The sequence below is a fragment of the Prionailurus bengalensis genome, chromosome E1 (assembly GCF_016509475.1).
Source record: "Prionailurus bengalensis isolate Pbe53 chromosome E1, Fcat_Pben_1.1_paternal_pri, whole genome shotgun sequence".
Taxonomy (NCBI): Eukaryota; Metazoa; Chordata; class Mammalia; order Carnivora; family Felidae; genus Prionailurus; species Prionailurus bengalensis.
Genome location: NC_057347.1, coordinates 60559604 through 60580601, shown reverse-complemented (window position 1 = coordinate 60580601; position 20998 = coordinate 60559604). Strand labels below are relative to the sequence as shown.

The following is a 20998-nucleotide window of genomic DNA, read 5'->3' as shown; positions in this document are numbered from 1 at the left end:
AAAGCGTTTTAAGAAAACCACCACCATTTTATATGCTCAAATAACTAAATGAAAATACAAACTAAAGGAAATCAGGAAAATTACATACGAACAAAACAGGAATAGCAACAAAAAGAAATTACAAGAAGGAATGAAACAGAAATCTTGAAGTTGAAAAGTACTGTAACTGAAATGAAAATTTTACATAGGAGTCCAGCAGCAAGTTTGAGCAGACAGAACAAAGAATCCACAACCTTAAAGACAGGACAACTGAAATGATCAAGTCTGAGGAGCAGAAAGGGAAAAGAAGAGTGAAAAGAGCCTTAAAGTACTCATGGGACATCAATAAGTAGACCACATACACATTATGGGAGTCCCCCCCCCCCAAAAAAAGAGGTAGAAAGAATACTTGAAAAAACAATGGCCAAAAACATCTCAAATCCAATGAAAGACATAAACCTACAAATTCAAGAAACTCCACAAATTCCAGCTAAGATAAATTCAAAGGATCCACATCAAGACATTACAATTAACCATCGAAAGACAAAGAATCGTGAATGTAGCGAGAGAAGTGACTCGTCACATACAAGGACTCAAAAAGGTTAATGACTGATTTCTCATTAGAAACCATGAAGGCCAGAAGACAGTGAGATAATTAAAATGCCAAAAAAAATAAAACTAAAATATTAAAACTGTAGGCTGAGAATTTGATCTGGCAAAAATGTCCTTCAAAAACAGGAGAGAAATTAAGATATCCCTCAATAAACAAAATTGAGGGAGTTCATTAACATTAGACGTACTCTAGAAGAAAGACTAAAGGGAGTCCTCCAAGTAGAAATGGAAGATCACTAAACAGTCACTTAAAACCATATGAAAAAATAAAGATCTCTAGTGAAGGTAAATACATGAGAAAATAGAAAAGTTAGTATTACTGTAATTTTGGTTTGTAATTCCACTTTTTACTTCCTACAGGATTCAAAATACAAACGCACAAATAAGCTGTAAATATGTTATTGGAGGGGGGCATCTGGATGGCTCAGTCAGGTGAGCACCTGACTTCAGCTCAGGTCGTGATCTTGTGGTTTGTGAGTTTGAGCCCAACATCGGGCTCACTGCTGTCAATACAGAGCCTGCTTCGGATCCTCTGTCCCCCCTCGCCCACTTGCATGTTCTCTCTCCCTCTCTCTCTCTCTCTCTCTCTCTCTCTCTCTCTCTCTCAAAAACAAAATAAACATTAAAAAGAAATAAGTATGTTATCTGGCATACAATGTATAAAGATGTAATCTGTGACAACATAAAAGGAAAGAGAAAGGAGATATTATAAGAGAAGAGTTTTTGAGGTTGATATCAATTCAAAATAGATGGCTTTAAACTAAGGATGTTAAATATAATCCCCATGGTAACCACAAAGAACGTATCTTAAAAATATACACAAAAGGAAATGAGAAGAGAATCACAAGAGTTTACTACAGAAAGAAAGAAAGAAAGAAAGAAAGAAAGAAAGAAAGAAAGAAAGAAAGAAATAGGAAGGAAGGAAGGAAGGAAGGAAGGAAGGAAGAAAGAAAGAAAGAAAGAAAGAAAGAAAGAAAGAAAGAAAGAAAGAAAGAAAGAAAAAAAGAATCAACTAAACAGAATCAGGCAGTGAGGAAGAAAATGAGGGATAACAAAGCTATGAGACATAAAGAAAAATAGCAAAATAGCAGAAGTCTTTCCTTACCAATAATTACTTCAAATGTAAATGGATTAAACTCTCCTATCAAAATACTTAAGACATTTGAATTTTTTCTTTAAAAAATATTAATATTTACTCAGCAATTTTCCTGTATCAGGCAAAGGCAATCCACACAACAACCCCATGAGGTCAATTCAATAATATCCATGTTTATAAAAGAGGATCCTGAGGTTGAGAGATTAAATAGCCTGATCACATGTGGAGGTGGCCGTCACCTCCCCTGTCCAAGCTATGACACTGTTCTGGTAGCCTGGTGGACACACATTGATGGGCGCCTGCATTGCTAGGACTTTGCTCTCCTCAATTTTCCTTTCTTCCTGGAGAGGTTTGTGGAGAGAAACACACAGAGGGAAATAACGAGCGACCTCTGAGATGTGGCTCTTAGATGAAGACCCTGGAAAGTTACCCTCCACAGAACAGAGAAGGGATGTAAGACTGACCTAGTACCTACTGGACACCAGGAGCTGAGAGATACTCAACCAGTCTTCTCAACAATAAAGTCTTTTTAATTTTGTTATTCGTTTTGCATGTTTCATTGAGTCCCTTTTAATAAATGTCCCTATTTTCCACAATTTTATCTTTTACAGCAAAATGGCCTTACAGTCAATTAGTTTTGTGGTGAAAATGTTTGCAGCAAAAGCACTGGACCCTGGCAAAAATACAGTATTGTTAAAACATCACCTATACACCCAAAGCATTACTAACAGTAAGTGTCCAACTTACTTGCTTAGGGTTTTTTGTATCCCATCTGTTAAGTAAAAATCAGAAGATGAATTTCAAACTGCCAATTATTATGCCAAAATACCATGAGAAAATGGCATCTGACAGCAGTCTTTCGTAATACGGTTGTGACACTAATGTCACACTCCCTGACATAATCAGTTCATTTTTCAGGAGAACCAAGACCAAAAAAAAAAAAAAAAGTAACAACTCTGCCAAAACAATTCAGTGCCTCCCCCACCCCATTGACTGCAAATGTTTTCAGAATAATTTAACTATCTAACTAAACCCAAAAGATATGCCTGACAGTAAATATTCCAAGAGGGAGAATGTTGGGCTACTCTTTAAAGTAATAAGACCAATCTTACAAGCTAGGTAATTATGAAGATGTTCTGTGAGTGTCCTTCCAAAACTGCAAAGGGAGTCATTCCACACCTGGTCTCTCCACCTCAGGCTTCATTCATTCATTCATTCATTCATTCAAATTCAAGTTAGTTAATGTACAGTGTAGCACTGGTTTCCAGAGTAGACCCAGCGATTCGTCACTTACATACGACACCCAGTGCTCATCCCAACAAGTGCTCTCATTGGTGCCCATCCCCCCTCCCCTCCAGCAACCCTCAGTTTGTTCTGTTTTTTCAAGTTTATTTATTTTTGGGGGGGGGAGGGCAGAAAGGGAGGGAGAGAGATCATCCCAAGCAGGCTCCACGCTGTCAGCGCAGAGCCCGACATGGTCCTCAAATCCAAGAACCTCAAGATCATGACCTGAGTTGAAATCAAGAGTGGGACACCCAAGTGACTGAGCCACCCAGGCGCCCCTGTTCTCTGTATTTAAGAGTCTCTTATGGTTTGCCTCCCTAGTTTTATTTTTCCTTCCCTTCCCCTATATTCATCTTCTTGTTTCTTAAATTCCACGAGTGAAATCATATAATATTTGTCTTTATCTGACTTATTTCACTTAGCATAATACATTCTAGACTCCATCACTCTGTTGCAAATGGTGAGATTTCATTCTTTTTGATCACAGACTTCATTTTAGAAAGGTGCCGAGGCACCTGGGTGGCTTAATCCATTAAGCGCCTGACTTTCATTTCAGCTCAGGTCATGCATGATCTCACAGTTTGTGGGTTTGAGCCCCATGTCAGGCTCTCCCTCTCTCTTTCCCCTTCCCCACCCCCCTTCTCTCAAAAATAAACACTAAAAAGAAACTTAGAAAAGTGTCTGCCACTGAATTTGAAACAAATGCTTTGGTAGCTTAAAGACTCTAAACAGGTGCTATATTGTAAAAAGTTACTAAGATTCACTCAAGGTAGCACCAACAACCAACTGTTGTTATCAACTGCCATATGACTGTGCTGGGGGGGGGGGGCTCCCTCCCCACTACCCACTACCGACATTTGGGGTTGGATCACTATCTGTTGTAGGGGGACTGTGTATCCTGAGCATTGTAAGATTTTTAGCAACGTCCCTGGCCAGAAGCACCCCCCCCCCCCCCCCACTGCCCGGGCGGTTGCACCAACCTAACATGTCTCCAGATATCACCAAATATCCCTGGGAGCAGGGAGGAGACCCTGGTAAGAACCACTGTCGTATTGATACCTTTCAGTGGATAAGATACACGATTCTGTCACAAATGACAAACTGCAGCAAAACGGAATTCTCAACAGAGCGTCAAACACACACTCTAAAAACTGGTGCCGCACAGAGGAAAGGCCACTTTCTAGAAAAGTGCTTCCCAATCTCCCCCTGTGGGCGCTTCCCGGGATGACAGCAGTAGCACCTTGTCGTGGCGCTCAAACTGCTTCAAATCACAGAAATGGCGGTGCGCGCCTTCAACAAGCAAGCCCTAGCGTATGGTTTCCTCAGCATGTTCACAAAATCCTCATCAAGAACTGGGACCAGAAGTGTGGGAGCTGACTTGCTATATTATGTTATTTAAGATATCGTAAACCGCTCCAAAACCCAAACCTAAAAGAAAACATGAGCTATGCAGAAATGTTAAACAGATAAGAATACTATCCAAGATGTTAATTGCTTTCATTAAAAGCTCCCTTATTTTAGAAACCGTCTTTTCTACATTTTCAAAAAAAAACCCTTTCTCCTCAGCAAAGCAAGAATTGTTGCATTTTCACAATGGAAAAATCTGCTGTTACTATAACAGCCTCATCTTCTGGACTGTTTCCCCTAATTATGCATGAAGTTATGCTGAGCTTCTGCAACTGTGGATCTAGATGGGAGTCACTGGTAGTTGGGGGAATCACGTCTGACTGGAACCCCAGCACTAGATAGGGGATCAGCACTTGAGAACGTTCACATAACAGCAACACCCCAAATCAGCACTCGATGTGTACACGTATTCTGGATACATATCAAGTGAGGACAGCTCTGTGCCATTTCCAGGGGACGCACACACACGCAGGACCCAGTCCCCACACCATGGAAGGCCACTTGAGCGACATGAGTCACAGCACAAGATGATGAGGAGGGAACATTTTTGCTTCCCTCAGCGTGACAGTGCAAGGGGGCTCTGTCTGGCCTGCTGGTCCTGAGAACAGGCTCCATGACCGACTACTAAGGGGTCCTAAGCACCAATGCCAGCCTGGAAAGCACTCAGGTGACACTAGAGACCTGTGGGGGAGCCCAGTTTCAGGTCTTCACTGCCTCCCAGAAAGAAACCATAGCCCAAGTCTCAAAGTATATGCAGTTCCTTACACTTCAATAAAAAAGCAGTTTTAGGGGCGCCTGGGTGGCTCAATCCATTAAGCAGCCGACTCTTGATTTCGGCTCAGGTCACAATCTCATGGTCAAGCCCCATGTTGGAATCAAGCCCCATGTTGGGCAGCATGGAGCCTGCCTGGGATTCTCTCGCTCTCCCTCCACCCTTCCTTTGCTCATGCTCGCTCACTCTCGCATATTCCTCTCAAACGTTTTTTTTTTTTAAAAGCAGTTTAAAAAAATTAAAAATTAAAAAGCAGGGTTTTCTTTTTAAAGATTATTTGTTTTGAGAGAGATACAAGGGCAGAGAGAGAATCTCAAGCAGAGTCCACACCGTCAGCCCAGAGCCTGATGTAGGGCTCGATCTCACACACCATGAGATCATAACCTGAGCCGAAATCAAGAGTCAGATGCTCAACCGAGCCACCCAGGTGCCCCCAAAAAACACTTTTAAAAAGAAAAACAGTGCATTGTAATTGCAAAGTTCTTCAACTAGACAGAGAAGCCATCCTTAATTTCCAAAAACAACAGTATGGCCAATGGCATTAATGAACAAGTATCCTTCAAATCAGATCACAAACAGGACACAACTTTTATCTAGCTCCCTTCACCGACTTTGCACCCAAGGCAAAGACACTTTTCCTCCCCGCCCCCCACCCCCACCCCCACCCCGGGGTCAGGAAAGGTATGTGGTTGATGCTTACATTTTGGAATGGAACAGAACCAGAATGGAGGTTTCACGAGGAAAGGTACCCCCAATGCACCTCTCCTGGCCTAGCCTGCTGGACAACACCAACCACACCCCATGGGCCTGTTTTCATGCTTAGGTGCTAGGAGGGAGGGTGCAACTTCTCCCCGTTGAAGGAACTTCAAACTTCACTCGCTGCTCTAAGAGGCCCTTGAGCGATTTACCGTAGGCGTGTACACGTGTGTGGCGCACCGAAGACTGCTGGCCTCTGGGAACATTTCTACCCTCCTGTCACATTTTCTGGCACATGAGGTCCTCCTCATGGGCCCCTGTACACCAGGACACTGTGATGGACAAAAGACAGGAAGCCCCTGATGTGGTAGCAGGGGCACTGACACAGGGCTACCTGGGTCACACGTCAGACAGTTGTTATCCCATGTTACACACGAGAACTAACATTCAAACAGGTTAGGTGGCAAGGCTGGAATGTAGCCCCCATGTGCCCAGTCCAGAGCCCACCCTCACCGTCTCCTGATGCAGTCAGTCAATATAATAAGACACATACGACCGCAGCAGGTTCCAGGTCCTGCCACACAGGATTGTGTCTCAAGATGTGTTACCAATGCAAATTATTTTAAATCCAAACCGTCTTAAACCACTAATTACACATCCAAATAACCTGAGTTTTTCCATCGGAAGCACTACCAAATGCCAGGTTAAGTAGAAGTTAACCCAGTTGTTGGGTTATTTTTAACTTAGTAAATTAACAACTACTTTAAAATAGCTGCCCTGTATTCCCAATATCTACAAATCAGTGACAAAATGTATCTCAATTTGGCAAAAGAAAGCACATTGTAGCCTTCAAAGAAAAGCACACAGTGGTCACTTGAAGCAATTAACTTGTACACTGAGCACTTTTCGGAGTGCAACACTCTGCCCTCTGCTACATATGTATACACCACCGCGCGTCACCCGCTGCTGGGTCCAGGAGTCCAGCCATCTTGGACCCCTGCTCTCAGCTTTTTGACAGAAACCGGTCAGTCTTCGGTCACAAAATGAAGGAATCTCAGCCAACCCTGCAGCCCTGGACCAAGAAAACACGACAGACCTCACCAGTGGGTCTGCTCTGGTCTTCAAACATGACATCCTCGTGGGATCTTCTCCTTCCGGGAGCCCTATCCTCCTTCACACCTGGTCTGTGTCCGCTCCCTGGGCCAACCAGGCCTCGCTGCATCTCTCAGGGGTTCTTTCACCCACTTGCCCTAGTCACCCACAGGGTCTCACTCCTCCTAAGCCTACTCTTAACCTCCACTCTCCTTACAATAGCCCCCGGCCCACAAACTTCTTACACCCTCACCCCCCCTCACTCCCCAGCCCCACACCTCCAAGAGGTCCTGATGGCCAAGCCCATGGCTCCCCAGTCGCTGTCCTTTTCCTGGGGCCAACCCCTCTCTCGGTGCTCCGCTTAGTCCCCTCTTTTGGATACTGATATTCTCTGGGAACCTTGGTTCCGCCCCACTCCATTTCTGAGCACAACCAAGTCACTGTGAGTTCCTTTGGTTGTTTGCTTGGAGTATTCACCTGGAAAGCTCCAGAAGCCACTCTCTGCTCACCCCTCTCCAGTCCTAACCCTCAAGAATGCCATCTCTGATTTAGCGAGAAAATCCTGAAACGTGACATTACCAAACTTAACCTGCAGGTTAAAACACACCACATAAGAAAGAGGGGTAGAGCTGTATCACTAACGGATTGGCAGCTAACTTAGCACAGGAGCAGGATCACTTTCCCAAATAAACGCAATTATAGTGTCACATGTTAAACAGTTCAGGGCAGATTCAACTTCTTCTATGTCCATACACGGCTATTAGATATTCTAGGACTTTCCTGATCAAAAATATGTCAAATTCACTTGATGTTTCAAAGTACTTTAACAACCGTTAAAGACTTATTTTTATTTGTAAATTATGTGCAGTTTGCTACCCTAGCAACAATAAGAGCAACAACACAGCCAGACATTCCTGCCCAGCAAATCTTCCTAGATTTGCTGCCCACTCAGACCAGGTCCCTGGACAAATAAGGACCCTGTCCTCACAGAGGGCATTCTTCATTCTGTCACTGACCACCTTGAAAATGCTCCCCAACCAGGCCCAAGGTTCCTTCCAGCCTAAATTCCACCTTCTTCAGCACCAGGCTGCTGGCCCAGGGACAGCCACAAGGCCACCTCCACCCGCTCACTTTCAGGAGCTTCCCCTCCCCCACACGTAGCCCAGGGCCCTTCCACGGATCCCACCCCAAAGAACTCCCCAGTATCAATAACACCTGCACCTCCAGAGAGTGAGATGCTCCAAGAGAGGAAAAAGTTTGCATTTCTGTACCCACAGCCCCACATACTTGGCTGACAATCAAGGATTTGTGGAAATCGCCTGTTTGCTGGAAAACCACACACCCTGGCATGTGTGTGCACTCCACACACACTCAAGGGTCCCCACTGGGCTCACCAACCATCGTGGAAAAACCATACGTGTTCAGATCTTACCCAAACTGGTTTTTTTTTTATTTAAAAAAAAAAAATTTTTTTTTAACGTTTATTTATTTTTGGGACAGAGAGAGACAGAGCATGAACGGGGGAGGGGCAGAGAGAGAGGGAGACACAGAATCGGAAACAGGCTCCAGGCTCTGAGCCATCATCAGCCCAGAGCCCGACGCGGGGCTCGAACTCACGGACCGCGAGATCGTGACCTGGCTGAAGTTGGACGCTTAACCGACTGCGCCACCCAGGCGCCCCATTACCCAAACTGTTTAAAATACTCACAAGAGCCAATACACTGGATCACGGTCCTCGTTTGTCTCTGTTCCTCCTAAATTAACACACTATTTGACATTTTAATAAAATGATGAGCCATACTTTAAGACTAAATTACTTATGCACTCTCCCAAATTCTCTGCATGTAAATTTTCAACACTAACTACAAAATGCAAATTCACTCTAAAACTGGAATTGGACTAAAATCACGGTCATTCAAATAAGACACCAACCATGGATTGTGATTTTTTTTTTCATATATTTTTTTTAACTCGGTAGTGATTTTCAATTCAGTAGGCAAGTCTGAAATAAGCAATAAGAATATTTCAATCTCTGCATAATTTCTCTAAATTACACATTTTTTTAAACTTCTACAACTTGATTTTTTAACTTAAAAAGAACTTGTAACATAAAACTAAGTTTAGGTTCAAGAAAAAGATCCTTAAAACAATTTATCTGCGTTTAACTAGCACCAACTGTCTCTACACAGTCTATTGCATTAACCTGTGTCTGCTACCACTCCCACCAAAGATGCAGGAACGACCTCTACAAAAAGGGCGGTGCTACGAGGTCCCGCAAGTTATTCACTTACTTATTCCACGTTGTGAAAACACCAAAATCCCTTCTGTGAAAAAACTCCTGGGCCATAAGAAGGGCAGGGCTCCTGGAAGCTGGGATGCAGGTCAGGGGCTCGGCCTCCACTGCACAACCTCTCTTACTCATTCCTCCCTCTGGGCACACTGTACCCCTCCGAAAGTCTGATTTCTGCTCCCTTGCCAAAGGCCAACTTATTTCCATATTTACTGAACATGCCAACACAAACAGGTTTGGCTGAAAATAAGAGACTTTTCCTTACAAACCTCAAAACCCTCGGAATAAAGACAGAAAATCCTTTGTTGTGACATCAAGTTACTTGTAAACAACAAACTGTCGGAGTAAAAGACAGCTGTCATGGGGCGCCTGCGTGGCTCAGTTGGTTAAGCGGCGGACGTCAGCTCAGGTCACGATCTTGTAGTTGACGAGTTCGAGCCCCGCGTCGGGCTCTGTGCTGACAGCTCAGAGCCTGGAACCTGCCTCCTGCTGCGATTCTGTCTCCCTCTCTCTCTGCACCGCCCCCTCTGCAGTCTGCCCCCACCCTCAAAAAATAAACATTAAAAAAAAAAAAAAAAAAAGACAGCCGTCAGGCCCTACCACTGGTTTCAGGCAGTCTGCAGTGTGCACACGCGCGTGCACACACGCACAGCCATCTCTGAAACACGCCCATCGGCTAAGCAACAGCACAGCACACACGGACCAAAGTCAAGGAAATCAGCGTCTCTAGCAACTGGAAGCAGTTAAAAATTCTCAGTTTGTGGACAAAGGCTCTATTTGCAACGATCTAGAAAGGAGCCCCTGAGGAATAATTAGCATTTCCTAGAGAGCAAGCTTGTTTTCCAAGCAAAGTAAATGATAACTTCATAAAACCAGAGAACCGACCTACGCCGTTTTGCAGCCAGGCTGACAACTCCCCACCAGGAGCACCTAACACCCCACGTGACCTTGTAATAGTTTCTAAATAATCAACTAACTTAAAAACAAAGTCATATTAAAAGTATCCAGTTTCCCCCCAAATTTCAAGGCGCAGAGCACAGATTTAAAATGTATCGTGCTTGAAAAGTTTCCAATTTACCGGGTTACTAATGGGGGGGGGGCGGGGGCAAAGAGTCCTTGCAGCTCAAAACAGACTCCCGAAGTACGTCGCTACTGAAAACCTGTACAACAAAAAGGAAGTATGAACGAGACGCCGCCGTAAGACGCACATTTTAAGTTAAGAAAACACGCGTTACACCAACTAGACTTGACCGTCGGTGCCGAGAACTACCTGCACGTCGGTAACGAAAAACACACGCTAACTCCCCAGAACGCACCAGGGACTCCCGAAAGGGGGCACCGGCCCACGTGCACCGCCGCCCGAGCCTCCGCTCTGGGAAGGTGAGGCCGGGGTCTCGGGCAGGGTGGCGGTCGGCTACCGCTCCGGGGGTCCGCGGTCGGGGGCAGGAGGCCGTGCGGGTGGGGGCGGGGGTGGGGGCGGGGTCGTGCCTGGTGGGTCGCGGCCCGGGTCCCGGCCGTGGGAGCGGGTCTGGGTCGAGATCTGGGCCCTCCCGGCGGACAGGACCGACAAGGCCAGGGGCGCCGGATCGGGGGTCCCGCCCCCCCCCCTCCCGCGCCCCCGGCCCACTCACACGCGCGGCAGCTGCAGCGGCGGCGCCCCGCGCCTCTGGAACACGCCGTCCACGAACACGCCGTTCTTGCCGAGGCAGCGCAGGTAGAAGTCGCCGCCGGTGTCGGGCCCGGGCTGCGCGGACGGCTCCGGGGCCGCCCCGCCATGGCCGCCGCCGCCCGGGGGCGTGAAGATCTCGAGGTGGCGCCGCGAGATGAAGCTCGAGTGGCCCATGCTCACGTCCACCGAGCCCTGCGACGAGTTGCGCCCGATGGTCACCGAGCGCTTCTTCATCAGGTACTCGAACTCGCGGCCCTCGAGGCGCGCCACGGCCCAGCCGCCCGGCGGGGACCCGCCGCCCGCGCCCCCGCCGCCCCCGGCCCCGCCGCCCGCGGGAGGCCCGCCCGCGCCCGGGAGCGCCGCGGCCGCCGCCATGGGCCTGCGAGGGCCCGGGCCGCCTTCCGCCGCCGCCGCCGCCGCCGCCACGGAGCTGAGGGCCGCGCGAGGCCGCCGGCCGGCGAGCGACGAGCGGCGGCGAGGGGCGGGACACGCGCGGCGCGCTGCGAGCCGGCGGGCGCCGCTGACTGGCGGCCGCGCCGGCCTATGGGGGCGGCGCACAGCAGTGGGGCTACCGGCGGCCAGCCAATTGCGAGGCACGCCGGCCGAGCGCCCCGCACGTCCGGCCGCGGCGCCCGGCGCAGGCGCGGCTTCCAGCGGCCTGGAAAACCCGGGGCAGAGCGTGGCTGGCGCGGAGTCGCGGGGCAGCTCGGGCCCGGGTCGAGGTCCGCGCGGGCTGGGCGGCCGCGGGGGGGGGGGGGGGGGGGGAGCGCGTGACGTCTGCCGCGAGGGGCTGCGGCTCGGGCTCGGGCCGCGGGGTGGGTGGGGCGCGCACGGCCCGCGCTGGCATCCCGGCTGGCAGAGCTGGGAACCGCCTCCACGGCTGGAGGTCCGCGGGAGACCACCGACGGCTGGCTCAGTCAGCTCTGGGGTGCTGGGACGCGCGGCGCGGGGGCCCGGGGGCGCACGGGGCCGGGGCTGGGCGGGGGGGCCGCAGGGGGGTGGAGGGGCGGGGGCACAGGGGGCTGGGGCCGGGTGACCAGGAGCGCGGGAGGTCGGACACCTGTGCCTGAGAAGGTGCTGGAAGTGCCCGCAGGAAGACATTGGGACACCCCTCATCCCAGCGGAACTCTGACTTGTCTTGTGATCTGTGTCCGCAGTCTAGCATGAACTTTTCGAGCTGTGAGTATGGCAGAATGTGCTAGACAGGGAAAAGGACGTTTCATTAAATATTTATGTAGTGGTGGTCTTCAGGCAAGTGTGGAAATGTAAGTGGGGGAGCTTCTCATTTAGAAACAAGATACAGGGGTACCTGACTGGCTTGACCTCCGGGTTGTAAATTCCAATCCCATGTTCTGTGTAGAGATTGCTTAAAAATAAAATCTTTTTGGGGGCCCCTGGGTGGCTAAGTCAGTTGAGCATCCCATTCTCGATTTGGCTCAGGTTATGATCCCAGGGTCATGAGATACAGCCCCTCCTCCAGCTCTGTGCTCACAGCGCTGAGCCTTCCTGGGATATTCTCTCTCTCTCCCTCTCTCTCTCTCTCAAATAAATAAACTTAAAAGTAAATAAACAAGGGGCGCCTGGGTGGTACAGTTTGTTGGGCGTCCGACTTTGGTTCAGGTCATGATCTCATGGCTTGTGAGTTTGAGCCCCTCATCAGGCTCTGTGCTGACAGCATGGAGCCTGCTTGGGATTCTGGGTCTTTCTCTCTCTCTCTCTGCCCATCCCCCAACTCATGCTCTGTCTGTCTGTCTCTCAAATATAAATAAAACATTAAAAAAACATTAAAAATGAATAAAATCTTTTTAAAAATAAAAGCATAATAGTCGATTGAAAGAAAGGGCATATGATCAAGCATAACTGATGACAGTGACTATGGACTGCGTTGTCTGCTCTTGTGTCCTGGGGCTTTGTCCCCTGCCTTGTGCTTAGGGCACACACTTCAGGGCATCACCCCTCTACTTGCCTTCCAGAAGTTTCACAGTAGTAATCAACTTATTGGTGGTGTTTGGAGTGTGTGTGTATGCTGCTAACTTCTACAAGGCTAACTGGAAGCTGCTCACATGTTATCAGCACCAGGTATCCATCATGCAGGGAACCCAGATTTGCAGATATAAAGAGGATGCACCTGTAGCATTGCACTGACGCGTTTCAATTATACCCTTGCAGTGTAGACGCAAAGATAGGCAATGCCAAGCCCTGTACAAGTAGAAATGGTAAGAACCACATGGTTCTAGAAGAAAGCTCACCAAGTGCTGGGACAGTCGGAAAAGGCTCCAGATCAGAGACAGGGCTTGCACTGGGCCTTCCGTCCGTCACAAATGCTTGGTAAGTGTCCGCTGTATACAGGCACCAGCCAGAGTTTCGCAGACAGCAGTGAGCAAACCGGCAGCCATGCCCCGTCGCCGTGTGTGAAAGGAGAACCAAGAGGAAGCCGGCACGCAAGACCCCTCGCGACTGAGGGAAAAGCAGCACCAGAAGAGCTCGCAAGGTAGGTGGCCCGCTGCGCTTTGCATCAAGGAGCTGAAGGCAGAGGTATGGAAGACAGACACCCAGACCCGGCTTTTACAAAGATTTGTTCTTCCATCCAGAAGTGGACTGAGCATCTACAGTCCGCCAGACACAGGTGGAGAAAGAGAGCGGAGGCTTACGGAGGAACCGCCACCCCCACGTGAATCATCACAGCACAGCCAAAGCAGCACGTTCCGTAAAGCAGAGGGGCCAAGAGACGAGCCAGAAGGCCGGAGGAGGAGGAGGAGGAGGAGACCTCTGACCTGCAGGATCTGTACCAGGGACCACAGCAACCTCTGGGTGGAGAGCAAGGGCACAGCCCTGAGGAGGCGGAAGGGTGTGTCAGAGGCAGGAGAAGGCATTTCGGAAGGCTTGCTGCGCTGCTGGGCTCCTCGCTAAGGGAAATGGGAACCTCCAGGGCAGTTCAAGCAAGGAGTGATATGATCCAATTTAACTTAAAAAGATCAACCTTTTTGCTGTGGGACAAAATGGAAAACAGGGAGACCCATTTGTGTCTCTTGCAGTGAGCCAGACTACGGTAAAGATAGCTGGACCCATGGTCCTCAAACCTTTTGCACAGTATCTAATAAACTAATTTTGTGAAAACTTATAAGCCCCCACGTTTAAGATAATGGCAAAATTTTACATTATGTTTAAAACGTTAAGTTTTTATTTTGAGAGCACGTGCGCGTGCACACGCGCAAGTGGGGGAGGGGGAGAGAGAGACTGAGCCACCCAGGCTCCCCAGAGACAATCTTAAACAGGCTCTATGCTCAGTGCAAAGGCCAGTGCAAGGCTCAATCCCAGGACCCTGGGATCATGACCTGGGCTGAGATCAAGAGTCGGATGTTCAACCAACTGAGCCACCCAGGCACTGCCCCCATTATGTCTAGATAATTGCAATGAATGTAATTTCCCAGATATAAATATTGACTTTTAAAATTAGGGGTGCCTGGGTGGCGCAGCCGGTTAAGCGTCCGACTTCAGCCAGGTCACGATCTCGCGGTCCGTGAGTTCGAGCCCCGCGTCGGGCTCTGGGCTGATGGCTCAGAGCCTGGAGCCTGTTTCCGATTCTGTGTCTCCCTCTCTCTCTGCCCCTCCCCCGTTCATGCTCTGTCTCTCTCTGTCCCAAAAACAAATAAACGTTGAAAAAAAAATGAAAAAAATAAAATAAAATAAAATAGATCATGACATCATTCCTCAAATGTATGAAATGGATCCCAAATGCCATTTTGATTTGAAACCCACTAGCATATGTTTTTATAAACATACAAACAGTCTTCTTGGGTAACCAGAGTTTAATTAAATCCTTTACTCCTAAACTCATTTCCGTTCAAATTCTCCCACAAATTTTATCCTAAATAACAATGTTTATGCTTGAGTATTTATTGATGAACTTATGATTTACCCTTGGAGAGAGACACACACATATGTGCACATTAATTTGCAATTCCTGCAGATGTAAGCCTCATATTAAAATATTTCTCTTGGATTGAATTACTATGGCAGCCATTATTAACATATGGTTGGTGAAAGCAATATTAACATCTATATGCAGGTTTCGATTAAGACTAAAAAATTGAGTATATTGGAGGTTTGTCTCCTAATAGCATGTGGGGCCTTTTTTCCTTGAACCTAGCTCATACATCCGGTGACGAGAATTACTGGAGTGGCAGGGTACAGAACCAATATTATCACTCGCCATAAATGCATACACATAAGTGAACAGAACAAGAGGAAGTTTTATTATAGCAACCTAACACTGTTCTGGGAACCTCTTCTGGTTGCAGGTGCTACGGGAGAGCTGACCAGAGACTGCAGACGCCTTGCAGGACTGGGAGGTGCTGGAACTTGGTGCAACCCAGGCAGCAGCTGAGACACCAGAAGGGCCACGCCCCAGGAGTCAGGGCAGCACACGAGGAGTAAGGGACAAAGTAAATTACCTGAAGTGAAGAGCTCATTGAATTTTCTGAACAATAGGGCACAGCTGAAGAGACGGTTTTTCAACTCAAAGTTCCATCAGGAGAAAGCACCTGAAAACTCAGAAAAAAAAAAATCAAAATGAGAAAAAGATAACAGAAAGCAATGTTAGAGATGTGTGAACAGGATCGAATGGTCTGATGTACAACAGTCGAAAGTTGTACTTCCAGAAGGAAGGAGAAAGAAAATGGAGTAGAAATATATGAAGAGAGAATGTGTAAGAATTTTACACAGTGGGGCGCCTGGTTAGCTCAGTCGGTTGAGTGTCCGACTCTTGATCTCATCTCAGGATGTGACCTCATGGTTTGTGAGATCGAGCCCTGCGTCAGGCTCCACGCTGGGAGTGGAGCCTGCTGGGGGTTCTCTCTCTGCTCCTTCCCTTCGCTTGTGCTCTCTCTCAAAATAAACATAAAGAATTTTACAAATTGATAAGAATACACCAACCACAGATCCAAAAAGTTTGGTAAACCCCAAAGAGAACAAATTCAAAGAAAAACATGTGGAGGCATATCACAGTCCAGCTTCTGAAAACCAAAGATAAGAATAAAAGTCCTAACAGGAGAGGCGCCTGGGTGGCTCAGTCGGTTAAACGTCTGACCTCGGCTCAGGTCATAATCTCACGGTTTGTGAGTTCAAGCCCCGTGTTGGGCTCTGTGCTGACAGCTCGGAGCCTAGAGCCTGCTTTGGATTCTGTGTCCCTCTCTCTCTCTCTGCCCCTTTCCCACTTATGCTCCGTCTCTGTCTCTCTCTCTCTCTCTCAAAAATAGACGTTAGAAAAAAAGTTCTAAAAGGAGACAAAATTGAAAAGACACATCACGTTCAGGGAGACTTCATGAGAGTGACTTATCACAAGCAGTGGTGCCAGGAGACAGAGACGGCATCAGCGAAATGCTGAATGTCAAGCGGTCCTCCAGACCGGTATTCAATACCTAACCAAAATATCCTTCAAAAAATAAAGACGTAATTAATTTTAACACACGTAAAAAAAGGTATTTTCAGATCAACAAAAGCTGAAGAATGTCACCGGAAGAGGCCTTCAGGAAAGTAATGACGTTTTTCAGGCCACAGGAAGGTGGCGGCAGTGGCATCCCAGACCTGCACGAGGGCACGAAGACCTGGGCAGACGATAGAGTGGGTGACTGCAAAAACATTTAAAATAACTTCTTTAAAAAATTATGGAACAAATGCTTGAAGCAGATTTTAAAGTCACACGTTCCGGGCTTTAGAGCAATGCTGCGCGATACAGTTTCTGATGCGTTCAGTCACGGTGCCTGCCCAGCACAGGAGCCGCCGCCCCGGGGGGAGCTCGTGGGCACTTCCAGTGTGGCTAGTGGAACTGAGGAGCTGAACTTTAAGGCTGCATTTGGTTATAATTAATGTAATTGTATGTTTAAATAGCCACACGTGGCTAGTGGCTACCAGATCAGACAACGCAACCCACAGAAATAAAAAATACGATCACAAGAGAAGAAAAGATGAGGGAAGTCGGTGTTATTTCACTGTTTCGAGGTTCTTACCTGGTTAATCAAATGGTGTATGATTCCAAAGTGAGCCGTGGTAAGTGAAGGGTACTTACTGTAATTTATAGCTCAACCACTAAAGAAGTATAAATCTATATATTATATATGTTATATAATACCTACAGGTCAAAAAATATAAGGAGATAAGGTGGAATTTTAAAAATACGTGAATAGTCCAATAGGCCAGGAAGAAGACAAAAAGCTCAGATGGAACAAATACAGAACAAGGTTGTGGCTTTAAACCCAACTGTGTCAGTTACTATATTAAATGTGTACAATTAGAAGCCGGAAACTTTAGACTGAGTAGAAAGGAAAAGAGAAAAACCACCTGACCGATGAGTGTACAAAACACTCTTGCAATCGAAAGACGAAGACAAGCTGAAGGTACGAGGACGGGTAAAGCCGTGTCACGCAAACACCTGGCATCAGACCAGGCCGCCTCAGGTAAGGGCTGTCACAGGAGGCTGGTCCACGGGGTCAACTCAGCAATGAAATGCAAGAATCCTGGGTGCATATCATAACAGTCTCCAGGGCTCCTGGCTGGCTCAGTGGAGCGTGTGACTCTTGATCTCTGGGTTGTGGGTTCAGGCCCCACGTTGGGTGTAGAGATTGCTTAAAAAGACGAAATCCCTGGGGAGCCTGGGTGGCTCAGTCGGTTAAGTATCCAACTTTGGCTCTGGTCATTACCTCACAGTTCGTGAGTTCGAGCCCCGCATCGGGCTCTGTGCTGATAGCTCGGAGCCTGGAGCCTGCTTTGGATCCTGTGTCTCCCTCGTTCTCTGCCCCTCCCCCCCTCACGCTCTGTCTCTCTCTCTCAAAAATAAACATTAAACTTTTTTTTTAAAGGATGAAATCTTTAACAAACCTAACATCCAAACGTTCAAAGCAAAAATCGACAGGTCTGAAATGAGATAGAAAAGAAGCTACAAATATAGTTCAAGATGTTAACATTTGGCTATGCAGTTACCAGAACGAGCAGGCAGAAAAGTCTAGAAGGCAAAGAAAGAACAACGAGGCCCGGACCTTCCAGTGTTTATGTCAGGCCGGCCTGGCTGGAGAAAGTGTCGTCAGAACCCTGTGCTAGTTGACAAACCACTTGTGCGGCGTTTTCTGCGCGCCAGGTACTGCTTTAAGGACTCTGTGGGTATTGACTCAGGCTGCCCTGTGATGGAGCTCTACTGGACAGACGCTCCAATGGCCTGTATCACACCCGGGCAGCGAGGGCACAGTGACCTGCCCCCTCCAGGCCAGCCTATACTGCCCTACACAGTAAGCAAAACTGAGGCTTCCTCTATATGCCACTCAGTAAAAAGGGTGCTAATTCTTAATGTTATAACTGTGAATTTTTATAGTCTCTAAGAAACATAAATCAGAAGAAAATCCGCCACTGCCGCTGGTTTCATTTAACAAGATAATACAATGCGATTGCAAGTCCTGTGGTCCTAAGAATGTCACCCCGTGTATCAGCATTTTCCCCTGAACTGAAACACCTTCAGAGGCTCGGCATTATGCACCAGGCGAAAGCCAGACCCAGCAGTCTGTGTTTCCTGCAAACAGACGTTCTCCCTGTCCAGCTCCGGCCCAGATTTCCGTTTCCTCGCACTGCTCCCGGGTGCTGTGGGTGACCTGTGCCCACCCCAGCTGCTGGGCTCTGCCTACGGCTTGCCTGTGCCATACTCCCCTCCAGACAGCCCCCTTCCCCGCCTATTCCCGCATCAGCCCTTGTTCGTACGGCTCTCCCGCCTGCAGCCAGGTACCCTCCTCCCCATCGATCCAATTCCCTCTTGACACAGTACAGTTGGCACTTGAACAACTCGAGGGGCAGGGTCGGGGCACCGACTCCCTTGACACCCCCAAAACTTTACTAATAGCCTGCTGTTGACGAGAAGCCTTACCAATAACATAAATGGTTGATCAACAATATGTTCCTTGTTCTGTTTTATATACTGCATTCTTACCAAAGAAAAGGAAGCTAGAATAAAAACAAATGTTAGTCAAATCCTAAGAAAAACATTGATGGTAGTGTTTTCGGAAAAAAAAAAATCCACCTGTAAGGGGACTTATGCGTTTCAAACCTATGTTGTCCAAGGGTCCACTGCGTTTCCTCATTGTGGCCATTCTGTGCGCACAGGCCCCGGGCCCCAGGACTAACCTGTGTGTGTGTAACACTTATTTGACATTTAATAACTTCTAGCCTGATGATGTTTCTTGCTGCCTTCCTTTCATTGTTACTTAGTTTCTGTGCTGTTAGGTCTTACCTTCCCAGCTGCTGGGGCCTCCAGTTACGGCCTCTGAGTGATTCAGTGCCAGTAGTAGATTGTCAGTATGTGTCCGTCTCACGAAATCCTGTAACTGTGTTGATTCGGCTGCCCAGCGCTCATATTGCGTTCAACTCATCGTGGCTGTGGGTACACAGAGGAGACAAATACTCTAAATGTTCTTATTTTGGCCAAGCTTTCCAAGAAGATATAAGCTATACTCATGAAAATACGGCCCTGCTGATAATACTGTAAATTTAAAAAGTATGGGGTGCCTGGGTGGCTCAGTCAGTTGAGCGTCCGACTTCAGCTCAGGTCATGATCTCACAGTTTGTGGGTTCGAGCCCCGCGTCGGGCTCGTGCTGACAGCTCAGAGCCTGGAGCCTGCTTCAGATACTGTGTCTCCCCCTCTCTCTGCCCCTCCCCCCACTCATTCTCTCTCTCCCTCTCTCTCTCTCTCTCTAAAATGAATAAACATTTAAAAAATTTAAAAAATAAAAAGTATTATGGATGTAAGTACTATATTAAGTAAATAATAAATTTCACAATTTCTGGTTTTCTTCTTCATAGAAACACAAATACTACAGTGTAAAAAACCATACATAAACCATCTGCTACCCAGCCTTCTGAGACGAATGAGCTGTTCTGGTTGATTAAACGTCCTGGGCTCTGGGGCAGGAGTAGGCTGTCGGGGTGTCCCTCTGCCAACATCTCCATAGCACCAGGCGAGGGGTAGGCATTTTGTATATTTGTCACATCCCTGAAAGGAATTGAGGTCTACTTGATAAATCCAAATTGATAGGATTATGAAGTTTCAGACAGTTGTAAACAATCACAACCACCTGACATCAAAACCTTTCTGATGGTTTCAGGGGTCCCCTGTTGCCCATGAGTATAATTACCAGTACCATTTTGTCCGTGTCATGGTAGATACACAGAAGTACCTATCAGCATAGAGCTCACCCCAGTTGGTGTAAGTAACTATATTGGTATATAGATCACTAAAGAAAAGCAACAGATTCTTGAATATTGATTTGCTGAACTTGTGCCCTGTTTGATCTATAGCGTATCATCCCAATCAAAACCTCATCTGGTTTTTCTTATAAAAGTTGACAAGATGATGTTTTTTAATTTTATTTTTCATTTTTTAAAACGTACATCCAAAGTAGTTAGCATATAGTGAAACAATGATTTCAGGAGTAGATTCCTTAATGCCCCTTACCCATTTAACCCACCCCCCTTCCACAACAAGATGATTTTTTTTTTATGTTTATTTTTGAGAGAGAGAGAGAGAGAGAGACAGCACGAGTGGGGGAGGGGCAGAGACAGAGAGACACAGAATCCGAAGCAGGCTCCAGGCTCCGAGCTGTCGGCACACAGCCCGACGCGGGGCTCGAACCCACAAACTATCAGATCGTGACCTGAGCCGAAGTTGGACACTCAACCGCCTGAGCCCCCCCCCAGGCGCCCCTGAAGAGAATTTAAAAGAACTCCTGAACCTCCATAATCTAAAAAAACCCTAAATTTCTAAAAATAGGCAAGAGACTGGAGCACTGCCTCACAGAGAAGATACACACGCGGCAGCAAGCACGCGAACAGCGAGCAGCGTCATTAGTCACCAGGGAAGTGCAACCCGAAACCACAGAATGGCTACCGTTAGTCACGACCCACCTTCCCAAGTGCAGATGACACGTGAAGCAGGTAGAAGTCACACACTGGGGGGGGGGGGTACAGAGTGGGGCCACCACTTTGGGAAACAGAGTGGCAGTTTCTTGTATGAAGTTACACACACACACACACACACACACACACGCACCCACACGCCCTTACCA

At 47.6% G+C, this 20998-nt stretch overlaps 1 protein-coding gene and 1 long non-coding RNA gene across 2 annotated transcripts in view; one reads left to right on the top strand and one right to left on the bottom strand.

Moving 5' to 3' along the window:
* FOXK2 (forkhead box K2) overlaps window positions 1-11287 on the bottom strand; it is a 65592-nt gene extending 54305 nt beyond the window's left edge. The window contains exon 1 of the mRNA XM_043585476.1: window positions 10860-11287. Within this exon, the coding sequence (XP_043441411.1) occupies window positions 10860-11272 (413 nt within the window). The 5' untranslated portion in view covers window positions 11273-11287. The remainder of the gene's footprint in view (window positions 1-10859) is intronic.
* Window positions 11288-11505: 218 nt separating this feature from the next.
* On the top strand, window positions 11506-16862 carry LOC122485989. The gene is made up of 2 exons (XR_006297993.1): window positions 11506-11619; window positions 15199-16862. It is a non-coding gene; the product is annotated as an uncharacterized LOC122485989 (long non-coding RNA).
* Window positions 16863-20998: the final 4136 nt, after the last annotated feature.